General features: G+C 37.3%; 1 protein-coding gene across 2 annotated transcripts; it reads left to right on the plus strand.

Annotated features, from left to right (window-relative positions):
• The first annotated feature begins 1,106 nt into the window (after positions 1–1,106).
• On the plus strand, positions 1,107–24,678 carry TUBGCP5 (tubulin gamma complex component 5). Of its 2 annotated transcripts, XM_059839429.1 has the most exons (24): positions 1,107–1,284; positions 3,745–3,798; positions 3,883–3,991; positions 5,989–6,085; positions 6,681–6,791; positions 7,351–7,430; positions 7,915–8,050; positions 9,600–9,717; positions 11,121–11,210; positions 11,912–12,005; positions 12,320–12,566; positions 12,683–12,885; positions 13,559–13,674; positions 15,037–15,305; positions 16,209–16,407; positions 17,457–17,645; positions 18,197–18,379; positions 18,646–18,730; positions 18,830–18,950; positions 19,629–19,807; positions 20,540–20,665; positions 21,235–21,323; positions 22,430–22,530; positions 23,629–24,678. In XM_059839429.1, the coding sequence occupies exons 1-24, from the start codon at positions 1,124–1,126 to the stop codon at positions 23,673–23,675; spliced, it is 3,204 nt and encodes a 1,067-aa protein (XP_059695412.1). In that variant the 5' UTR covers positions 1,107–1,123; the 3' UTR covers positions 23,676–24,678. The 2 variants fall into 2 exon arrangements, with proteins under 2 accessions (XP_059695412.1, XP_059695413.1); XM_059839430.1 differs by lacking the exon at positions 6,681–6,791 and having other exon boundaries at positions 1,108–1,284.
• Positions 24,679–25,157: the final 479 nt, after the last annotated feature.

Consider the following 25,157-nt stretch of genomic DNA (forward strand, 5'->3'; position numbering starts at 1 on the left):
GTCTCTGGGTCTGGATTGAAGGCACTTGAGACAGTAATTCATGTTTGGACTCAGAGTTTATTATTTCTTATCAGTCTCACTACTGTGAGTTTGGCAGCTTTTCATTAGAAGACACAAAATGGATAACAATCTCTTGTTACAAGGTCTTTTAAGACTAAACTATCCAATGAAGAACTAGATTACTTTCCCTTTTAACACAATAACTGATCCCAAAGAGCCCCCAATGGGGACTTTTCTGTCCAATTACAAAATGCCACCCAAACCCATGAAGAAGAAGGAAGAAGATGCATGAAGAAGAAACCCAGGATGACAGCCTGTGCCCTCCATCTTGCTTCCGTCCACAACATACTAAAAATCTCCAAAGCTAATTTCTCACCAAGTGATACACCAACACTACTGTCTATAATCTATTTCACACTTTTGTGGATTCTAGTCTATCTTGAAGTCTAGGAAACTTTCTTCATGAATGAGGGTCAAAGTCAGTGCTCCCCTGGGGGGTCAGGGCACCCCACAGCAGAGAGAGAAATATTCCTGGTGCCCTGGGTTTCCACAAGTAATCACCCTGTAAACAGCACAGTCTTAATCTGCCCCAGGGGAAGTTCAGGTTAGACATTAGGAGGAATTTCTTCACAGAAAGGGCGATTGGATATTGAAATGGGCAGCCCAGGGAGGTGGTGCAGTCACCATCCTGGAGGCGTTTAAGGCTGGACATGGCACTTAGTGCCATGGTCTATGGACACGGTGGCGTTTGCTCGTAGCTTGGGCTCGGTGAGCTCTGAAGGCTCTTCAACCGAACTGGTTCTGTGATCAATCAGTAATTACTGATCCCGGGTGATTATGGGGACGTTTCGGAAGACAGGAGCCATTTCCGTGACAGGGGAATGCTGAAGCAGTCGGTCTGGACCGGGAGTGCCAAAGTGTCCCGCCACGCCGCGCTCTCCCGTTCCCGCCATGCCCCTCACGCCCCCGGCCCCCCGCACGCTGGTAGGCGCTGAGCTCCCGCCCCTCCGCTACGCGCACGCGCGGCTCAGGGAAGCCTCGCGAGAGGAAGGCCGGGAGGCGGCGGTGGCGGCTCGGTGCGCGCCGCCGTGCCGCCCCTGCGTCCCTGCCCCGCCGCCGGGCCATGGCGGCGCCGCCCGCCTCGCCCGGCCCCCGCGGCCGCTTCGAGCAGGAGCAGGACCGCGCCGTCCGCGCGCTGGTGCGCTGCGTGACCAGCCTGCCCGAGGAGGAGCTGGGCGGAGAGCGCTTCCAGGCGGCGCTCAATTTCGCCTGGTCCAACTTCAGGTCAGCGGGAGCATGGAGGGTCCCGGTGCCTGCCGCGGGGGTGTGGGACGGGGCCGCGGGCCGCGGGCCGCCGTGCCTGCCGTGAGCCCTGTCTGGGGAAGCGCCGGGCGACGTGTACGAGTCTCTGCCATAGGATCAATGACTGCTACTCCGTCACGTTTGGATCTTGGTCTTTTAGGGTTTTTCTCCTGCTCTGTTAAACGGAGCCTTTCAGCTTGTTCATTTAGCCGCCCAGAACTTTGTTGGAGGGAGATACATTGTGGTGGTGTATAAAGAGCAAGTGAGGAGGACTCTGTCAAACTGAGATAAACGTTCTGGCTAAGAATGCTGTGCTGCTTGTGAAAGGTTATCAGTCTGCAGGAAAAGAACGTGTTTGGTGTTTTTTGGGCTTGTCAGAAACGTGGTCTTTATTAATTTGTAATAGATGGTAGCCTTTTAGACTGCCACCTAAAATGCCCTTACTCAAGTTTCACACACAGTTTTCAGTTATCGTTCCAGTCTATTCTGCCCGCTTGGGTTGGACTCGATGATCTTTGTGGGTCCCTTCCAGCTGAGAATGATCTGTGAAAGCTGTGAAACTCTTACACGATGGATTTCCAGTTACACTTACTATCACTAACTGCTCCTCCTTTGAAATTGTATGCAGCTAGTGGCTAATCCATGTAAAATCAATGCTACTTTACATTTTTCATGCTGATTAAATGCTTTTTTGGGGAAGCAGTAGCATTGCGTCTGTTAATGCAAACTACTAGTAGGCTCAAAGAAAATTATTTTAATATGCAAATCTCACCAGTTTTGGTCAGCTATTAACTTATGTAGCTGTGTGCTCTTTTAGATTGGGGAATTGTTGGGGTTTTATTTGGATTTTTTTTACATGTCAAGAAAACAGAGGGGGTGATGTGACGTGAACAAGAAACTTTTGACAGGGAGGGTTGGGAAGAGGAGGGTTTTTTTCATGCCAGAATTGTTGTCCAAGGAACGTGCATGGAACATCAGCCTGAAATTATCTAGTATTACGTTTGCAGACAGTGAGACCTTAGGTTGTAGCAGAAATTCTCCTTTGTTTCAAGTTTGTGAAACCTGTGATTTGTATTGTTAGATCTGATGATGTTTCTGTGCTGTAGTTCTTGGATCCACCTATTTATTTTATGTGTCCTCAAGTCGTCTTCTATTCATGATGTTCCCAACTTGCCTAAAATAATTTTTTTTTTTTTTTGCATGTATGTTAGTCATTAATTAAAGCTTTGAGTAACAGACTAAAGAATTGTCTCTAATAATTTCCCTGCAGCTTATGTTTTCTTTTCAGGACAGATTCTTGGTTTGATTTTTTATTGTCTTTTCAGTGTGATATTCTAAATCTTCCAGTTCTTACAGTTTCCACCATTTTGGATTGATGATTTCCTATATAAGCTAATGTGCTGTAATAAATTAGATATTTTCTTAAACTTAAACACCATCTACTTAGAGCTATATTTTATCGTGCTCTTATACCAAATCCTTATACACAGTTGAAATCAGACTAAGGTGTCTGTAGTTAACAAAGTTTTTTTTCTTTTCTTTAACATGAGCCTATCTTCATCCTGCAGTGCTGCTTACTAAAAATCCTTGTTAACTGCCTTACAGTTTCACTTTCTAGTTCATTACTTTGGCATTGAGGTGATTTCATATTGTCTTTGGAATTTCAGTCTATTTAGCTTAACTGTTGCTCATGGTTGGGATTCAGCAGTTTTCATTTCATTTCTGTCATGAGAATTTTTTTGCTTTCTGTCACCTGTTGCTGGAAACATTGGTTTGGTTTAGAGGGCATATAGAGTGTCTTGACCTTGTGCTCAGTGTTGTCACATCTTATTCCCTGTTTTTTAATTCATAGCCTAATTCAGTCTCCAAAGTCCATTTTACTTTTCACAAGTTCTTGTTTTGTCCCTATACATATGTGTATACCTTTGTTGGTATATCTGTCTTTATTTTTGATCAAGCTTTCTTTTCACTTAGACACTCTCCCTTATCCTTTATAAAAAGGAGCTTCTTTTGGGTTTAGAGGCCTTCCCATGTGTGTGTTTCTTTTGCCCATGCCTGTGATGCAGGTCCCAAATAATTTTGTGCATTTGACATCAATGTCTTTGACAACACAGTTCTTGATCTCCTTGCTCTACTTGACTTAGCAGACAGCATACTTTAATTGCTTAGTTTGCTGGTACAGTAGTAATTTTCCATTCAGCTTAGAGTGCTGGTTAGATGTAACCTGCATTCAATTTTTTTTTACTTTTCAGGCCAATTATATTTAATCTTTCTTGAACTAAGAGATGCCAAGATTGAATTTTGTTGATGCTTAATGCTGTTCCTGAATTAAGTGTGCATTGTTAAACTAGTGATATTGTCTTCATATATGTAAATCAGCTTTATTTTCTTCCTTACTTCAGCTTCCTTTTAAACATATTCTAATACAGATTTCTTACACAGATTTCACCGTTTTCTTGATGTGAACAGTCATAAAGTAGAGAGAACAATAGAAGGGTAAGTTTTTTGTCTATATATTAGTAGTGCACTGGTTATAGATATATTTTTTAAAAGCCTTCTTGATACTGTTTGTGTCATTAGAATACATGAAAAATTGGTAATTCATTCTGACCTTGGAAAAGCTGCAAGCTGGAAAAGACTAACAGAAAAATTTCTGAACTTGCCACTCCCAAGTACTGAAGAAACAAAGGTATGTACATTGCAATTTTCCTGGGTTTTTTTCCCATCCTTATTGCATTTACACTGACAATGGGAGCTTCAGTTGTAATGTGTTGGAAATTTCAGGTGACTTGGTGGTGGGCTTTGGAGTTGCTGTTCAGGTCATGGATTTCCAGAAGTGAAAATTTATCTTTTCAGTGTTTCATCACGTGGAATTTCATGACTTAAAGTACATGATCTCATTGCAGAGCAGGTGTTTTAGGGTCAGCATTGTAAAAATGCTGCAGCATTCTTACAATGCTGACCCTAGGTGAATCTGGATTTCTGTCTGTACTAAAACAACAATGAACTGAGCATTTCTTATTCTTTGCCGTTTTTTTTTTTTTTTACCATAAGTAATCCATCTGGTTGTTTTGGTTTTAGGGTTTTCAGTTGGAGTGCTCCTGTTCTGTAGCTTCCATATTGAGACTGGATGTGTTTCACCATTGATACACTTTGTATCAAATCAGTTTAGGATATGGAGTGGATGAATATGGCAAAAATTGTCTCAGTTTTCTTTCCAGTGTGGCAGTGTAATAATGAATAGGATCTTAGAAAGTTTCTCCTGTTGGTAGATTTAAACTTCTGATTTAAGAGGTGGTGCTCCATATAATGGTGTTCTTTAATAGAATCATGTGTTCTGAGCTGCATTCTGATTTTCTTTTCATTGAACTGACATTTATCTTTCTTTGCGTGCTGTAGGTTCCTTTTAATTTGTCGGGAAAACCCAGGAGCCCTTAATAGCTTACACATATTCCTACTGTAGTCTCTAGATTTTTGAAAATGTACTTTTAGTGTTGCTTGTTTTGAGATTTGAATAAAATTAAAACCAACCAAACCAACCAGCCAAGCAAACACTTAATACTTGAATGTTCCAAGTATCCTAAGATTTTTTAAAATTTCCTTTTCTTCTTAAAAATGCAGCTGGGGTGTGGCTGGACATAGATTAATCTCATATTTGGGAAGTTAAATGGCATTTAGTTTTTAGCAGTGACACATAACTGGGAAGATTAAGTATTTATTGGTTTCTGTGACTGGTAAGTGGCACACCAGCTCACACATGAGATTCTGTCAATGACCCACTGATTTTCTTTGACAAAATCAGTAATGTTTGGTAGGAAGATGTTGTAATCCTTGTATAGTAGATGAGTGTCATGCTGCTTTATCAGGAATTTGAATTATTTTTATTAAAATGCAACTGGAACTCATTCCAAAACAGCTTTGTGGGTTTATAAATGTGTGAAAGTGTACAGGGATTTAGACAGCAGAATGTCTAGATGTGAAATGGTGGCTAAAGAGCTTTGTAAAGTTACAATGAGGCCAAAGAAAAATCTTTTTATAGTAAGAAATGGTTGCACATTGGTAAACAGATTTTAGGGAATGGACAATAATACAAATCTCTGGACCATATCAGTGTTTTCACAGTATTCTAACCTGACTGAAGGCTTCTGTTTCACAACTACAATATTGGAGTTAAAGATTCATCCTTAATGATTTGTGTAGATTCTCAGATTTGAGAGGATAATGTGAACATGATATCAAAATGTAGTGATTTTAGCTAACTTCATTTTAGCCTCTGTTTGAAATAATTGGCCATGTGAAAAGGAAAGCTAGGACTTGATTTCCTGCAGGCCTGTTACCTGTGTCCTTCCAGGTCATCCACGTTTATGTGGCTGTCCATTTATCCCTTGTCCTGAGGTGACTTCTTGCTTTCACAGTACTTGCATCTTTTCCATATTCTCTGATTATTGGCTTGGTAAGAGGCAGTGTATGCTGTGGCTGCTTTTGAAGGATTTGTATACTGATGGGCTAATTAATAGGCAGAAGAAAATGGGTAACATTCAATGATGTTGAAGAGTTGCAGATGTTGTTTTTGTAGTTCAGGACTGGGGAATGGGAGCATTCCTGCAGATAATAGGCTGGCTTTGTTACTAAGCAAAATCTTTTAGACCACTTACAGACTTGCTTTTTTTCTAATGTGTTTTAAAGACGGATACACACTATTCCATACTGTCTCTTCTGTTGTGTTTGTCTGATTCACCATCCAACACCACCTATGTGGAAAAACCAAGAGTCAAAGAAGTGGGTAAGTTTACAAGAATGTTTATATGGCTAATGAAAGATACAGTCTGCAATGCAATCTGATAAGAAGGACATTTTTCCTTTCCATTTTATTATATCCTCACTTCACACTGCTTTATTGGTTGTCGTTATAATTTATACATTTAAAATAGCTTGCAAGTCTTTCCTACCCCTGTTTGTGTTGCATCACTTAAGTTTTCCAGCCACTGAAGTACCTTGGGAACTCTCTTTGACTTGTACCACTATCACAATCAAACGTTCTCCACCTGTTCAACAGTGCTTACATGCTCAAAGGCAGACAGTGGATTTCTGTCCTGAGTCTCTGTCTTGCACCTCAATATTATCTCTCTTGAAATAGTTTTGGTGATGTAAATTCCTACGTTTCCTACATAATCAAGGAAAGGGAGATACATTTGAAGGTTTCCAGAGGGAGATCCCAGCTGCCTGCTTTCTAAAGTAGGACTTTTTCACTCAGTGCCTGAGAATGAGGCTTGTGCTTAAGTTTGAGTGGATACCATCCCCCATTTGTTTACAGTGTTGTATGATAGACTGAAAGAAGAATATTTCAGACTAACCTAAAGAAAATCTTGCATCTTAAGATTCCTTTTTGAATGATCTCTGCACATTCCCTCGGCGGTGTTTTGAATGCACTTTCAGCCCATTCCAGGAATGTGAATATGAAGAAGTTATCTCAAACAACACTAATTACAGTTGAGTAAGCTTCACGTTTAAGATATCATATGTTGTAAGTGTGATTGTTACTTTGAAAGTATCCCACATCACATCATGGGTATGTGGTGTCTTTTTTGGAGAGTAAGACAGTTCTTGGTTTATGTTGTTTACAGTCTGGGATCCTTGTGCATATTTAAATTATACATTTAGAATGTTTCCATTGAGCTAAGTGGGACTTCCTAGTCACAATAAGTGGTGTGCTGCATTCTTGCATGTTTTTCCAGGATTGAAGTGTAGGATAGTGTAACGTAGTATAGTTAAATGTGCTGATGGCACACTGTGTTGCATATTTTGAGTGTATAAGCAATAAAGTTGAGAATTAGTAAGGGATATACATGGTTGATACGTCATAATTTGTGTCATGTTGAAAGTGCATAACCTTTTTAATGGAACAGTGGTATAACCTTAAGTGGAAGGGAATGTCTTTTGTTTTAGCTATAGACTATCAAGATAATTTTAACTTTGGTAGTGTTTCTAGAGGAAAAGAAAGTCAGAGTTATGTGGTACTTAATATTTTTATATTTGTAATTCTCTTAGAAAAGGAAGAAGAATTTGATTGGGGAAAGTATTTGATGGAAGGAGAAGAAATTTACTTTGGCCCAGGCGTAGATACACCAGTAAGTAATTTCTTAAGGTAAAACCCCCAACTGTATAAACTGGTTTGAAGTGTGTTAGAGACCTGATTGAGTTGTCCTAGTTTGTATGCTCTGCATGTTGTTTCTTACAGGATTCCCCAGTACTCTGCTCAATACCATGAAATAAGACAGACCCAAGCAGAATAACAGTAATACAAATACTTTTGTTTTTCACAATGTTTTGACTTAGTCCTGCAATTAAACTGTCTCCTTCTGCTGACCCTTGCTTCCACCTAATCAGAGCTTGCCTCAGTTCTGTGATCTTTTCCAGATCTCTCATTTGCTGGTTATTAATGTTGTGTATAACTTAAATCATTCTCTGTTAGACAGTTATGTTAGTCCTAGTGTCCTGAATTTACTTTATAGTGTAAAAAAGAATAGTTAATGTTTGGCTTGAATAGGAGCTGAATATAGATGTATCTGCTATGTTGTACTGAAGTGTGCTGGGGTTTGTTGTACTTTATAGGATTGGTCTGGAGAAAGTGAAGAGGAAGAGGACACTCAGCCCTTGAGTAGGGAGGACTCGGGTATTCAAGTAGACAGGACACCTTTAGAAGACCAAGATCCAAATAAGAAGACAGTACCTAATGCTTCCTGGAAAGGTTAGAATAAGCTGTAATTCTTCTGTGTACATATGAAAATTTAGCAAGGCAATACAGCTTTTTTTATTATTCTTTACTGAGGTATTGTGTTACAGATCTATAATTGTAATATAAGATGCATGTTACTGTTCATTACTAATGGGGTTTTTTTACAGTAAAGGAACAATATGGAAAGTTTGATCTGGTTTCTTTTACTGCCAATGGAAAAAAATTATGTTCATTCCTGTGGAAATTTACATGGATATTCCAATACAGAAATGAAAACTTAGAGTTAGTGTAGCATGTAGTTGTATGGATATAGTGTAAATTTTTAAGTATCAGAAAGCTGAAAAAAAAATTATTTTCCAACAGAAATAGTTGGCTCATTTGCAGGTATTAAATGTTTCTGAAAAAAAAAAAAGGTTTTTTTAGTTAAAACACTAGTGGCTTTCTCTTGAATACCTTCAGGGAGTATTAAATGTAGCTGTATTCTTTTTCATAAAATATTGTGGGGTACAGTTTACTTGGCACATGACAACTGCATAGTATGTATTATATAAGCAGTAGCTATCTAACTGGGATTAGGCAAAGTTCTGTTGGCAATCACATTTTAGAAAAAACTGTTTTAGGTAAGTTACTAAATGTCTAATAAAAAGGAATGTAGTGATAAAGTTGATGACATTTGGCAGTTTATTTTTTAAGTCAGCCTGTTTTTATAATAATAAAAAGCAGCATTTGATAATTGCCTGAGACAGAAGCATTTTTTGAGAAAAAATTGGAAACCATGTAAATCTTCATTCTTAAAGAATCATATATTCTGACCTGGAAGGGACCCTCGAGGATCATCAAAGTCCAGCTCCTGGTCCTGCACAGGATCACCCCCAAGAGTCACACCATGTGCCTAAGAGTGTTGTCCAGACATTTCTTGAACTCTGTCAGGCTGGTGCTGTTGCCACTTCCCTGGGGAGCCTGTTCCAGTGCACAACTGCCCTCTAGGTGAAGAACCTTTTCCTAATATCCAACCTAAACATCCCCTGACACAGCTTCAGGCCATCACCTCAGGGCCTATCACTGGTCACCAGGGAGAAGAGATCAATGTCTGTTCCTGCACTTTCCCTCATGAGGCAGCTGTGGTGAGGTCTCCCCTCAGTGTCCTCTTCTCCAGGCTGAACAGACCACTTGACCACAGCTGCTCCTCGTATGGCTTCCCCTCTAGGGCTGTCACTGTCTTTGTAGCCCTCCTTTGGACACTCTCTTATAGCTCTTATACTGTGGCACCCAAAACAGCTCACAGTACCCAGGTGAGGCCTCACTAGCGCTGAGCAGAGCTTATTTTGTAGGACTTTTGCAACAGTTAGGAAATGTGGCATTTCTGTGTCAATTAGTTTGTGTACAGTGGTATTAAATTCCCAGTGCAGTAAAGTGTAAATGGTTGTAAATGGTAATTCATTTGAAAAGATCTGTGATTCTGCAGCTGAATGAATAGGCTTATTAATAACTTTTTCCTTTGTTTTGTAAGCATTTCCTGCATAAATAAAAACACCTTGCTGCCTGTCCTGTGTTTTCACAGTCGGTGAGCCTGATGCCCGCAGCTGGCTGGAGCAGCACGTAGTTCCTCAGTACTGGACAGGAAGGGCTCCTCGCTTTTCACATAGTTTGCACTTGCATTCCAACCTGGCTGCAGTCTGGTAAGAACACAATATCACTTATGTTTTCCTTCCTGGCATACAATGCTAAATATTGACTTTTTTAAGCCTCTTTAAGATACGATGGCTATGACAATTCACTTAAGAACAGAATTAAAGGGGTGCAAATTAATAAGATGAACAAATGAGCTGCTTTTTCTATTAATAGATTCTTATCCTTTTATTTAGTTTTTATTAAGTTTCTCATGTCGGGGGGGGGTTCATTTTTCAAAGACGTGAATCTTACTGTTGAATTTTGTTTGGCTTGACCCTTATGAAAGTCTCTGAGGACCTAATATAGGTGGGTTGTTAGTGGTCCTGGAAGTGAGGAGTCTCCTAATGCTTAAATTTTGAAAATGTTTTTCGTGCCTCCCTTACAAAGTTAAACATAAATTTTCCATCGGGAAGGAACTTCAAATAGTATTTTGCCATAATCTGCTATGGCCTTGGAAAGAAAAGAGAGTTAAAAATAAAGGGGAGTCTAATTATTTTCTGTCCCAAATTTTGATGTATCAGTAATGAAGTTCATTAGATGTGCCCTTGGTTTTTTTAATTTAATGAATTTTTTAATGAAGGAGTTATTTTAGTATAAGGTGGTTGTCTAGCCAGCTATGAACCACAATTTGCAATGAATATTAGAAAATGGGTAATACAAATAAAGCAGCACTGCTGCTGCTGTAGTGTTGTTAGGAGATGTATGTTTTACATATATGTATGGTATATAACTTGTATTACTTAATTTGAACTTTTTGATTTTGAGTGTGATTGCATAGCTTTTACCACTGATTATACTGATTAGTAAAAATACTAAAAATGTAAATAATCTAAATTCTAAATTCTAATATACTTTGCTAAAATATGAAAAGTTACTAAGGAAGTTTACGAAGAATAGCATAAGACAGGATCATAAGAGAAAATTCTTAGGCACTATGAAAGTTTCCACTTCTTAAATAAGCTTGTGAGTTAATGAGAGAATTTTCTTTTATGGATTAGAGAAATTGGTATTTTACTTTTTAGCTTAGTATTTTTTCTAGAAAGTAATGATAAGATTTCACAGCACTGTATGAGAAATAACTGAATAATTAAAAAAAAAAAACCAAACCTACAACCTCCCTCCCCCTCCTGCCCCTAAAATAGTGGAAATGCAATACTTCAGGCATTTGCTACTAAATTTATTATCTGTGTAAGATGAGATGATATTTGGTTGTTTTCCACAGTATCTTGCTTAGCAATATGAAAATAAACCGTACTTTTAAAATATACCTAAAATGTCCCCATGCACATTGAATCTGCTCAGATGTGAGCAGAACAAAACTAAGTCTAAAGATTATTGCTTTATTCTTACTTTCAGGTGATTCAGCTGTTATTTCAGCCATTAAATTGTTTTCATTTCCTGTTTTTTTAAGGGACCACCATCTGTACACCAGTGATCCTTTGTACGTGCCAGAAGAGAGGACACTGGTCACGGAAACTCAGGTTATACGAGAAACTCTTTGGTAAGTGCAGCATCACAAAGCTTGCGTTTTAACTTTCAGTGTTTCTCTCTAGGAGATGAGAGGGCTATCTTTGAAGATGTCCAAAGAGGGAATTATTACTGAGCTTTTAATTTACACTGTTTCTGACAGTAAAGATTCTGCATGGGTGTGTTAACCATTCACATTTGAGGCACTGGAACAGGTTGTCCAGAGAAGTTGTGGATGCCCCATCCCTGGCAGGTTGGGTGCAGCTCTGAGCAACCTGGTCTGGTGAGAGGGGGTCACTTTGTGGCCTGAAGGCTGGAACTAGATGATCTTTAAGGTCCCTTCCATTCTGTGATTCATGAAGAAGAAGGTAGCTTACTACTTTTTTTTTTTTGCGTTGATTATTCAAGTGTAATTGTTAAAGAGAACCAATTTGTTCTTATCGTGTCCCTATAGATTTATAAAACAGTGTCCAGTTTTAGAAAGCAGGCTGAGTTATCCTATAGCTGGAAATCATCTCAACTGGAAAGAAAATTAAGGAAATATTTACTTCATGCCAGTGTTTAATTGTTTTTGTTCTGGCAACAACTTACAGTACCAATAGCATCATACTTAATCTGTGGTCTCCTGTTACTCAAAGAAAATGAACTTTTAGGCAAGGGAGAGCTAGTTCTTTTATAAATTACATGTAAGTCAATTAAGGGAGAAAATTACTACTCTTTTTGTTTCTTTTCAAGGCTACTTTCAGGAGTGAAAAAGCTTTTTATATTTCAGCTGAACGATGGGAAAGTGACTGTGCGGAATGATATTATTGTAACTCATTTAACCCATGTAAGTTGTTTCTGAATTTCAGAGGAATATGTCATTAGAAAGATCTAATTTGTGGGAATAGGGAATTAAACTGCTTATGGAAATTTCTACGAATTTTCTGCATATTTCTGCAATTGTGTTTTGGCTAAATTAGAGCATCTGGCTTAATAAAACTGTGAAACTGTGGGCTTTTCCTGTATCTGAGAATGTGATGAAGCAATAGCAATTGTAGAATTTTATAATATTTTAATTAATAAAAATAATATTGTAATTCAATTTATGGAATACAGTTTTTGTTAGATGATTCTAAATGGTTGGGTTTTTATTTTTTTTAGAATTGCCTGAGATCTGTATTGGAGCAGATAGCAGCGTATGGTCAAGTTGTATTTAGACTACAGAAGTTTATTGATGAAGTAATGGGACACAGCCCAGAAAGCATAATGCATGGAACAGTTTCCACTCCAAAGAAGACTACTGAAGCCCCATTCAGAACCTACCAAGCTTTTATGTGGGCTTTGTATAAATATTTCATTAGTTTTAAAGAAGAACTTACTGAAATTGAAAAATGCATAATCAACAAAGGTACAGTGCAAGGGAAGTTTTACATAAGGGGGACACACTAATAATTAATACTGACAAAACTTGTGTTTCTGTTGGATGTTATTTTATGCATCTTGGGTTTTTTCTTTTATTTCCAGATAAAACAGTCACACTTTCTATAGTAATAGATAAGTTGTCTCCCAGACTGGCACAGCTGAAGGTACTTCACAAGGTGTTCAGCACAGGAGTAGCAGAAGTGCCACCTGACACTAGAAATGTTGTACGAGCATCTCATCTGCTTAATACCCTCTACAAAGCTATTCTTGAATATGACAGTGTTGGAGAGGCATCTGAGCAAACGGTAGGGGAAAGAATTCCTTCCTTAATAGAACAACACACTAGAAATAACTAAATTAGTTACTAGATTTAGTAACTAATGCATTATTGTTTTTTATCGTGAGTTCACTCAGCCTGGATGAAAATGGATTTATGAGAGTGTTTTCTCTCTACAAGAGCAGTGTTTTCTGAGGACCGAGGGGAAGGACTCTGGAAAATCAGAGGCCAGGAAGCTGTTTTGAAAGAGGGAACTTTGAAATAGCTTTCCCTCCTATTTCTACAACTGCATGATTCAGTTAATGCTGAAATGTGGGGGTTTGGATTTTTACAGTAATTTGATTATACTATCGAAAATATAGTTGGTGTCATTGTAGCCTTTTGTTTTCCTGATTTTGGTGTTATGAAACCACCGAGTGTTTTATTGATATCCATTGCTGTTTCAGAGATGTTAGAGTGAGAAAATGCTGTTGGGATTTGTGATTACAAGAGTAACAAGGGGAACCATGAATAATACAGGCTTCCATTAAAAAAAAAAAGCTGAAATTTTTATTTTAACATTTTATCTTTAAAATCCTTATGTGTAGTAATGTATATGTTGCTACTGATGACACAATTAAGAGATTAGGCTTCACCATATTGCTCTCAATGTTTGGTATAAAAACCTCAGGCAATCTTTTTCTTTTTTCCTTTGAATTCAGGTGTCCCTTTTGTTCTCTCTCTGGGTTGAAACTGTGAGGCCATACTTACAGACAGTGGATGAGTGGATAGTCCATGGGAATTTGTTTGATCCTGCAAAGGAATTTATTATTCAGAGGTAAGGATGCTTGATACTAGACACACATAATGCTGTGCAAGTAAACCTGTTGTAGAACTGAGGATAAAGGGTAACAGTACAAGTAGGTTTTCACATTTTTTATTTTGCTTAAGAAATAATTTCTTAATCATACTTAATCATAACTTGTCTCAAACTTCCCATTAGGGAAATTACATAGATATGGATCTCTACCACATATTGTTGTAGAGTAGAAATCAATTATTTGGGGTTTTTTCCATCTATAGTAAATAATGAGCAGGCTGACTCGGAGTGTACTGACTTTTTTTAAAAGCAATTAACCATTTTTCAAACCCAAGACATTTGCAAAAATTAGAAAATTTACTTCTAAATTCTTCTGTTAATCTTAAGTTGTTATGAATCAAATGCTATTTGAAATTAAAATACTCATTGCTTCTGACTTGTGCTAAAGTTAATATGGTGTCTTAAATTACATGTGCATACCCTAAACATTACTTGAGCTGTTAATTTTTGTTCTGTTGCTATTCTACATTTTGTTGGTCCCTTTTTTTGACAGCTTGGAGTGGAAAGTGAATATAGAAATTAAAGTTCTGACTTAGGAAAAAATGGATTTGTAATTATATCTGGCAAACTTAATTTAACCGGTGTCTGTTAATACATGTTGAGGTGAGCATGAAGTAAGACAACAGCTTTAGCAGTACTATTGTAACAATTCCTTAGTACCAGAGATCCTTAGCATCCTTATTATGTCCTCTTTTTCAGGTTCTGTAATTGTGTTTTCAGTGCTACCAACAGGGCTGATCTCAACTTACATTTATGCTTCATTTTAGTTATCTCATTCGGGTTTTTCCATCTGACTTCAAGGACCAAACTGAGTTTTGGTCCTTGAGTATCTGATGTAAACTGAGTATCTGATGTAAACAACAAAAAAAAGCCAAAGTGAACTACAAAGTTTCACCTACTCTGGTATTTTTCTGCTTCAAGTTTCACCAACTGTAGAATTTTTCAGCTTTCCTAGTAGTAGTTACTTCAGTTTGAGGTTTTAAATAAGTTGGCATGTCAGTTGCTCATCATTTTGACACTAAGGATGCATGCCACTGTGAATAGCTAACATCCTGGACAAATTTAATTACAATTGCTCTATTTGACTTGCTGTTGGGGTTTTTTTGTTTGTACAGTTGTTTTATCTCCCGTGAGCTAGTTGTTTATCCTTTTCCTAGATAGTTTACAAACAGAGATGAGCTAATTTTATACAGTTTTGAAAATGCTTTGTGACTGTTCTAAGAGAAAGGCAAAGCACAGAACAAAGACGATACATATCCTCTAGTAATGAAGTTTCCTTTTGTAAAGGAAAACACTCAAGAGCTTTTTATTTCTTTGCAGAAACAAAAACGTTCCAGTTAATCACAGAGATTTTTGGTATGCTACCTACACGTTATATAGTGTGTCAGAAAAGACAGAGAATGAAGAGAAGATGAGTGATAATGCCAGTGCCAGTTCTGGCAGTGATCAGGCCCCTTCAAGCAGACAGCACACAATGGTTTCTTTTCTGAAACCTGTGCTAAAGCAAATTATCATGGCTGGAAAGTCCATGCAACTGTTGAAGAACCTTCAATGCAAAGACGGTTCTCCACAGCAGGCTGCATCAAGAGGTGAGATGTCAGTTTGTACACCACTGTGCCTTAGGCTGTCTAACAGTATGGTGTATTTTTGGTAATGGGCTTCCCCTGGCTTTAGAATAATATAACACTCTGTTGAATGCCAGTATTGTGATTGGTAACTTCAGGTCTGATGGAAAACACTCTTCCAATGCAAACAAGTGAAAAGAGCAAAGTGAATAAAGTTGAGAGTTCCATGTTCTTTTTATTGCTTTAAATTTTTCTCAGACTTCTTTTCATGTACTTGCAAAACTTTTTTTTTTTTTTTTTTTTGTTATGAGACAAAATCAGCTTATATGTTCTAATAGTGAAATTAGTGTTTTTTAATAAATAATTGTTTTCCATTACTCAGTGGTTGAGGAATCTAAGATAGCATGTGGAATTTTTTTTTTTTTAAGCTTAATCATAAGTAGATCAAAGATGTTTGGATATCTAGGGTATTCATCCTGAGTGATTGTAAAACATACAGCATGATAACTAATGTTGGGTTTGGGGTTGTGTTTGCTTATTTTTTTGAGAAAACAAAATAATTTTTTTCATTTTGCTGCTTCTTCATGTTTGAAAGTAGAGGTCGTTAAATTATTTTGGAGACTCACTTCAGTAAATACTGAAAGATTGTCAGGTGCTAAAAATTAATTGCCTTTGCACCTGAAGTAGGAAGTTCTTAAACAATCTCAAAAATATTTCTTATTTCAGATACCCATTCTGCAGTGCATTTGAACACATGTCTGATGTTAGGCATTGGGCTAGTCCTGTAATTTTAAATGTGTATTTGAGGGTATTTTGTTTTCTGAATAGTGGCCTAAATGTAGCATTTTAAAAATTGGCTTGTGAATGTTGGACTGTGGAGTTCTTTCAGTTCAGATGATGTTTTGTGCAACGTGTTGCCCAATTCAGATGCTGAACGGAAGAGTTTATATACGCTGTTCTTGGAATCAGTGCAGTCTCGCTTGCGGCACGGGGAGGAGTCTGTTCCAGACATTATTACAGAGCAGCAGGCCACAAAGCAGAGCCTGATAAAGATGCAATCCATAGCAGAAAGACACTTGGAACTGGATGATGTCCATGACCCACTGCTGGCTATTAATTTTGCCAGGTAAATGAATGATCTTCCTGCTGTGTTGTTGAAAGCAATATTCAGCCTGGTGACATTTGGTAGAACACATTTTCATTGCTGCTGCTACTGAAAACAACCAAGTTCAGAATAAAGGCAAGCACCAACACTCAGCAACAGAAGCTAAACAGGCACTCAGCTTGTGCATGGTTAAAGAAAAACAATTAAAATCAGTGAGTGCAAGTGCTACTTGCAATTGGTAGCATAGAAAATCGGAATAGTCTTTATGATAGCAGGCTTTTAGCAAATAAGTGGTTTAATAGTGAATACCATTGTAAAATCTGAACTTTTCAATGAGTTTCCTTGGTTTTTGTACACAATGTCTTTGATATGCACCATGTGTATTCTTAGAAGAATGCAGCTTCAGTTTTGCTGTGCTTAAATCATTTAACTGTAAAAGCCTTCCAAAATTCACGTTACTCGCATAAAAATTCTTCATTCTTCATAGTGGTATATTTGCATGTTTTAAAACTGACATTAAAAAAGGAGGAACTTGTTTTAAAGAAATTGTAGATAGGACTTGGTTTCCCTTGTTTATTGGGACTATTATAGTTGTCAAAGTTGCTACATTAATTCACTATCTAATAGCTCATTCAGTCTATCCAGGCAATAGCTGCCATGAGCCGGACTTCCTCTTAGAGTGGTTACAACTGGCAACTAGCTTTTTACAAAGTATTACAATAATTTGATGTTTTGTTTGTAAGAGCAATTAAACTTGCCAAACGTGTAACACAGACACTTTCTTCCCATCGTATAATATTATAGATAATATGTTTTTCAGGAGTAGGCCTTAAGCAGTTATGTGATTGTAGAATGCTGTCTTCTGTGGTACTCTCATAGACATGAGAGTGATACACAAACAGTATAATGGATGACTTTATAGGCTGGAAACATACTCTGCTTATAATCAACTTTTATTACCTCTGCACCATATATTTCAGAGCAAAGGACCCAGTTGTTTGAAATCCATTGTTTTATACCTTGTATGAATAATGAGCCTTCTTCCCTAAGTATGTTGTTTTATTTTGAAGACTGTATTTGGAACAGAGTGACTTTCATGAGAAGTTTACTGGTGGGGATGTCTGTGTGGATAGATCCTCAGAATCCGTGACCTGCCAGACTTTTGAACTGACACTGAGGTCTTGTCTTTATCCTCACATAGACAAGCAATATTTGGAATGCTGTGGTAATTTGATGCAAACTTTAAAGAAGGATTATAGGTGAGAAAGTAGATTTCTTTTTCCTTAACTTTGTGGGTTTTTTATTACCAGTTGTATGTCATCACTAAAAGAAGCAATTCTATGTTGTGTTTCTACTCCAGTTTGATAAACAGCTATAAAGTCATTGAGGAGAAAAGGTATCCTATCTGACATGACATACTCTTGGGCAAAAACTTGGTCTAGCTTGAATCAACAGCAAAGCTGTCATTTGTCATCAGTGGATGTTTGGTCGGGATATTATTTTCAACAGTATTTCTTAGTAGTGTTGTAATTTTAAATTCATTTCATGGAGAGGGACAGGATTTCCAAACTCTGCTATTTCTGAGAATTACCAAGCCTCTAAAATAGCTTCCAGTGAAGTTAATGGAGCTGTTAAAGCTTACAGGGAGAAATACCTTGGTTAAATGGGGGGTTCACTGTAGACATTGTTTGTATTCAATACTGAGTTTTGGCTGTGAAGAGTTTTTAAGATTTTTGTTTCTGTAATGGTTGTGTTTTGTATTCACTTGTATGATGAGACTCAGGAAATGTTATATGTTTCTCCTGTTTAGGCTTGTAGAATATTTGCAGGCAATGAGAAATTTTTTCTTACTTGAAGCTGGAGATACCATGTATGACTTCTATACATCTATTTTTGACAAAATTAGAGAGAAGGAAACTTGGCAGAATGTTGCTTTCTTAAATGTTCACCTACAAGAAGCAGTTGGACAGCGATACCCCGAGGACAGTGCAAGGTAAAGTGCAAAATATGCTTTAGTTATGTTTCTTTCACAGTTAGCTGTATTAATGTACTTAACTTGCATAGCACCATACTAATTATTCGGTATTCATTAAAATAATGTGTTTTAATGAAGTTTGGACCTGTTCTCCTCTTTTCTACCCAAGTCCTCCAGATTAAATCAGACAGTTAATGGTTAGCAGTGAGAAATAGAAATTAGTGAAACCAGCTACTCGTCTAAAACAGATTCTCACCAATTGCATCGCTTGTTTCCTTGTATAGGTTGTCAATATCATTTGAAAGTGTTGATACAGCAAAGAAGAAACTCCCTGTCCACACCTTAGATGGTTTGACCTTGAGTTACAAGGTAGAGTTAAAATGTCTGCAGTTCTTACACTTACAGATTTGAAACGTTGTATGAAAGTGACTTATATTTTCTATCTTTATTATCCTCTCCTCCTCCTAGGTTCCTTGGCCTGTGGATATAGTTATAAGCTTAGAATGCCAAAAAATTTACAATCAAGTCTTTTTGCTCTTGCTGCAAATCAAATGGGCCAAGTATAGTCTAGATGTTCTACGATTTGATGGTAAGATACTTCCTCGATGAAAGATACTCTGTTTTGTGGTTTTAAGGATATGATTAGTCTTCTGCTTTCTGCAGTAAGTAGTATAAACTAGTTCGTATTTTGATTCATTCTATAAAATAATCTCTTTTAGTGTCACAAATGGCATGTATTAAGCTGGGCATGTTTTTCACTTCTTTCCAGCCTCAGGGACAGCTCCATTCATGCATTCCCTTTGTGTCTTTGATTCAAGTCTAGTTACTTATATTGGAAACTTGCTACTTCTTTCTACAGACTTTGCTGTTGAAAGAAAATCTGTCTACCACACCCTAATGTTTATGTATAGTCTTTTTATGAGTAATACCTTGCAGACAATTTACTAAAACAAGATTAAAAAAATACTCTATTTGAGATTGAAAAGAAGTAAACTGTTGGGGGATTATAGAAAGATTTTTTAGTATTTCCTTCACCAAGTTAATGTTGATACTCTTCATGTCCCATGTAAAGTACATATAGAAAAATGTCTTAGAAAAATAAATTAGAAAGTTTATGGGTTCATCAATATTTTGAGCATCAGCTAAGTAATTATCTTCCTAAAAGTATGTGGTTTTTTACTGTTTAAACTTAATGGGTATGACTTTTTGTTTAAGTCTTTTCCCAAAAAGCACAACATTCTTGCTTTTTTTTTTTTCTTTTTTTAAGAATTAGTCTCTGCTGCAGAAAACTCACAGGTTAAGGAAGGAACTTCATTAGAACAAGGAACACTTCCTGTATTTGGACCACAAAAAGAAAGTATAAAACAACAAATACATCGCATGTTCCTCTTAAGAGTGAAACTTATGCATTTTGTCAACAGCCTGCACAACTACATCATGACTAGGGTTTGTCTTATATCACAATTTCATTTATATTAGGAGCTTGTAACTGGAGATGAAGTATTCATTTTCCTTTAAAACCTAAAAAACCCTTCAAACAAAAAGTAAAATGTAAATATACTGTCCTTTCTTCATATGTTTCAATTTCAACTTGGCCATATTAAAGGAGTAATTCTAGAAATGCTGTAGAAGTCTACATGCATGTGATTGATCTTTGGGTGTTACTGATTCTTTTGCCTGTTTCTCCCAGTTCTAGATGACTTAAGCACAGTAATGTAAGATGAGGTTTCTGTAAGCTGTAACTTGAGAGCTATTAGGCTTATAAAAGTATTACAACAGATATTTTAGTTGGATGGATTCTTCTCAAAAATCTCTAGTACACAGTGTATACATGACTTTCCAAATACAAAGGCAATGCCTATAGATACATATCTGCTCTATTACTGCCTTTTTTGCTTTTAATAAGACTAGTATATGCTCCAATTTAGCCTCTTTCAGGGTAGTCATTGTGCTCCTGTGCAGTGGCAATATATCTATTTCTGTGAGGAATGTTGCTGTGTAGTTCTGAGAAGAGCTTGAAATTTTTGCAATTGATGATAATTCAGAGGCTGATCCTAAAATTTGAGAGGGAAGAGCAAATGAATCATGCAATTTCAGGCTCTTTAAAAATATATTGGAAGAGAGTTACAATCATTTGGGTACAGCATTGAATTTAATAACTTTGGTCTTCTTTTTAAGATTCTCCACAGTACAGGCTTGGAGTTTCAGCATCAGGTAGAAGAAGCCAAAGACTTAGATCAATTAATAAAGATTCATTACAGATATCTATCTACAATTCATGATCGCTGCTTACTGAGAGAAAAGGTGGGTGAAAAATTAGTATGTTTGATATATTGAGTTATCAGGACAAGAAAGTAGTTGTGTACTAATTATGCAGTCTGTTTTGCAGCATATATACTAAGCAAAAGAAAGGTCCTCTTGAGAAAGTGATAGCTTTTCACACTGAGATCCAGTTTCCCTTGCTGTTCTGGGGTCAATTCTATCAAGAAGAGAGGATAAAATTGAATTATTTCTATTGGGTACTACACTACTTGTTTGTTTCTAGAAGATGGGAGGTTTTGGACCAAGGCTTGTTAATGTTAGGAGAATTATACATAGTGGTATGGCAGGAAGTAGAGGTACCTGGATAGCTTTGTCACCTTTTATCCCAAATACTGTCTGTGCAAAGTCCACATCCAAGTAGTCAGCTGGGAAATGAATTGGAAAACAAATATAAACATCTTCACTTTGGAAAAATCACATTGTACTTAGGAGGTTGTTTTTACATTTCAGATCAAATGGCTTGTGAAGCCTTTGTATTGCAGTGTAATAATGAAAATTATTATGCCTAACAGTGACTTTCTGACTTACTCCTTGTGTTTTAATTATTTTAGGTGAGCTTTGTGAAGGAAGCTATAATGAAAGTGTTAAATTTAGTACTGATGTTTGCAGACCGTTGGCAAGCTGGTTTAGGGGCTTGGAAGTAAGTACACAACTAAAATTCTACATGGTCATAATTTTGCAGCTTTGAATATGATTTTGTACCCAGAACTGCACCTCCAGATGAGGCTGCACCAATGCTGAATACAGTGGGACATTCACCTCCTTTGTCCATCTGGCTGTGCTGTGTTTGATGCACCCCAAGATTGGGTTTGCCCTCCTGGGCAAATGGATGCCTGGGCATCCTCCCTGCTCACTCCTGTTGAGTTCTTATTGACCAGCACCCTCAGATCCCTTTTTGCCAGTTCTTTCCCCATTTATACTTCTGTTTGTGCAGCCTGCTGCTTGAAGGATGAATGATGCTGGGCAAGTCTCCAAGGCTTTCTCAAACACTCAGAAGTTGATGTATGGTCCAGAAGCCAGCTGGTGTGGACTGGCTTACTTCATATTTTTCAGGACTAATTTTTTTTGGCACAGACGCTACCTAAAACTTAGATCCCACTCTCCTGTGACATTAGGAAGTTATTATTTTTGGCGTGTTTTTCTCATTCAGAGTGTCATAAATAATTTGTATATGTTGTTGATAAAGACTGAAACTCGGGACATGTGGTTGCATGCTCTTGACATGAAAAACATGGCAGGAAAAAGTCATAGCTGTTGTCATCTGTATCTTCTTGGGAGAGGGGAAAAAGGATAGCACCCTTGACTGGTGAGTGCTGGGTGACAGGGTCCAAAGTGGAATTCAAGAGATTGCTGGACAGTAAAGCAGTGTGGGTGTCCCTGTTTCACTGACTGTGTCGGTCCCCAGTGACCTCCAAAGCAGTACGGGCCAGGAAAGGCTCTCTTGCTTACAAACCTGTGTGGGAATGATAGGTGTCAGTAGAATCACACAGGTCTTCCAAGTCACTGCAGAGATTTCTAAAATGATGATGATATTTTTAATGCCCCTTTGATGGTGCTCAGATGTTCCTGTCAAAATTGCCTTTGTTTTTTAGAAGTAGCATATGCAGGCATAACTGAAGTATTGTAAGTTCAGGCCAGAATTCTATGCAAAGAGTACTTCTGTCATTTACTGTGAAATTTGGTCATATTTTGAAAATAACATAGGGGCTGGTCTGTTAAGCATTCCTCTGTTAAACTGTTTTTTAGGATGGAATCCATAGAGAAGATGGAATCTGATTTTAAAAACTGCCACATGTTTCTTGTAACTGTTCTCAACAAAGCTGTCTGTCGAGGCTCTTTTCCCCATTGTAAGTACATGAGGCTTTTCACATACCTGCACTTACACAAGTTTGCTAGGAATGTGTTTATGTTTTATTCTGTTCTAATGTTTGTTGGCACATTTTAAATAATCTCATTTTGTGAATTACACACAGAGGGACACCAAGACTTAACCTCTTACTAAGTTAAAGTCATTATTTTTTTCAGAGTATTTGTGCCAAGCTTTTCCATGACAGCTATCTTCAGTTTATCTGTTACTTGATGTGGGGAAGGTGTGTAGCCAAGCAAGTGACAAGCAGTTTTCTAAACTAATGAAACTAAGTTCTGGGGGCATAGAAGAACATTCTTTTTGTTGATATTGGGAATGACAGCTGTGATGTATCTTGAGCAGATAGGATTTTAGCATTATGGTGCCTCAGCTGCAACTGCACTGGGCTCTTGGCTCTGCCCATCTGTTCTAAGTTATTTCCTTGGCAGTAGAAACAGCAGAGGATGACATATCTATGCTTCTACTTACAACCTGGTATGAGCTTAAATTGTTCATCAGTGCCAGTTTGAGTTAGGGAGGCCACTGCTCAGTGAGGTTGTGGGGCATCAGGGTTAGCTGGAACGCAGATGGGTGTTCTCACAGGTTTCTACACCACCTGTAGATGTGCCATGAGGACGTGACTTAGTTGTGGACTGGGCAGTCTTAGGTTAATGTTTGGACTTGATTATTTAAGGTCTTTCCCAACCTAAAACCTGTGTTTAAAACAGGCAACAATTGCCATCACTGCTGCTCGCATCTACAAGAGCTTGTCTGCAGAACCATCCTTAAGAATGGCTTGGTGTATATAAACCTCCACAACTTCTTTTTTATGTACAACAGTATTGCAAACAAAGGAGCTAATTTCTTACCAGTTGTTACCATGTGAAATAACGAATGGGTAGCTGATGATGAGTGTGGTGAAATATTATCTAAGCTGTCAGAGACTTACAAAATGTCTTACTCTCCTGAAGTCCTAAAGTAGTACAATTTAAAAAGTAAACCGGTATCCTCGTAAAGGACAGAATTGAATATTGCAATAAATGTTTGCAGAGTGCTGCAATTGCAAATATTAACTATGTTTTTATGGTTTGTTTCACAGTGGAATCTTTAGCTTTGTCACTGATGGCTGGCATGGAACAAAGTTAACACCCACTTTCACTGAAATAAGAAAGAACTGATAGCAGGATTTATGTTGAAATTCCTGTGTTAAAAGAACCGTAAGCATTTTGCACTCCAGTTTAAAATGTATATAGCTAAATGTTGCTGGTGTTTTGGAGCCGTGTAAAATATTTTAAAATGTAAATAATGTACAGGTATTTAAATGTGTTGGTTGTGGCAGTGTTTGTATAGGCTTCAACATCAAAACACATGTATAGTGTAAAATTCATTCCATGTAAACAATCTTACTTGAAAATACATTAAATATATTTCATGCTGAAAAAAGGAATGTTTTTTTTTTTAATTATGAGTAATTGATGGTTTACTTTTTCCATTAATTTTTCAGCTGTGAATAGGTCACAGGGCAGTGTGAAGTGGTGTGACTCAAATCTTGGTGTTTAGAAGGTTGGTTGAGTTAATTTTTGGTCCTTTTTTCCCTTTGCAAAAAGGCTGAGAAGCATTCATCTTCTTTGTTTAGTGGTTCTTAAGAAATCTTTAAGAAGTTACAAGAAGCTGATGTAAAAAAAAAAACAAGATTAATTTATCAAAATGGATTATAGCAGAACATAAAATACCAGTATTTTTTATGTTAAATGTTCAAATGCTTGCTAATTTTAGTGGTAACTCTGGTCACTCTAAGTAGGATTAAGATGAAAGTGTGTAATGTATTAGTTGTAATGATTGGATTGTTGAGATGTTTCAAAGGTGGTCAGATATGACTTGACCGTTATCCTTCTTCTGAGCCTTTTGCGAGCAAACTTTTACATCTAATGGCTGATCTCCTGTAAAGCAGTAGATTGTGATACAGAAGTGTACATTTCTGGACGAGTAAATGTGGAATTTGTTCTGCACGAAATGACTTGCCCTGTCTTCTCCCCTTTAAAGTTTCTCTGGAATTGTGGCATCAGTACACCTGCATTAAAAAAGAAAATCAAGCATAGCTATTCACCTAATGATTTTTTTGAATAAATAAAAGATTTGCTAATTAGAATTTCACTGTTGTGTGTGTTTCTGCTGAAATTCTGTCAGTAGCTTAAAGTTTGAGAGGTGTTTCTTTAAGGTAAATGAAGTGTGTTACTACTGAGACTATGTGGCTCATTATAAAACTGTTTTTTCAGCTGTAAACTAATAATTACTTTATATGAAAGGGAATATCTGTGTTTGTGTTTGAACAGGAGATCTCAAGGTTCTTCCAAGTTCTAGCTATGAAATATTCTGAGGAAAAGAAATTTATTTTTTTTTCAAGTATACCACTGAGGAAGTTTCTGCTGCCCTGTAACATGTCTTTTCTTTGAGTGGAGGTTTTGCTTTAGAGAACAGTATGTTTGTGTTGTCCTTTGCTACCAGATGACACACTTTTCCAAGTGGATGTTTTTTGTGGTAGCTGGACACCTATTAACAGAAGTAATTTGTACTTCTAGTTTACCATGACTTGTTCTCATTTAAGATTCCAGATTATTTATTTATTGC

Source organism: Haemorhous mexicanus, chromosome 2, assembly GCF_027477595.1.
Source record: "Haemorhous mexicanus isolate bHaeMex1 chromosome 2, bHaeMex1.pri, whole genome shotgun sequence".
In the NCBI taxonomy this organism is placed as follows: domain Eukaryota; kingdom Metazoa; phylum Chordata; class Aves; order Passeriformes; family Fringillidae; genus Haemorhous; species Haemorhous mexicanus.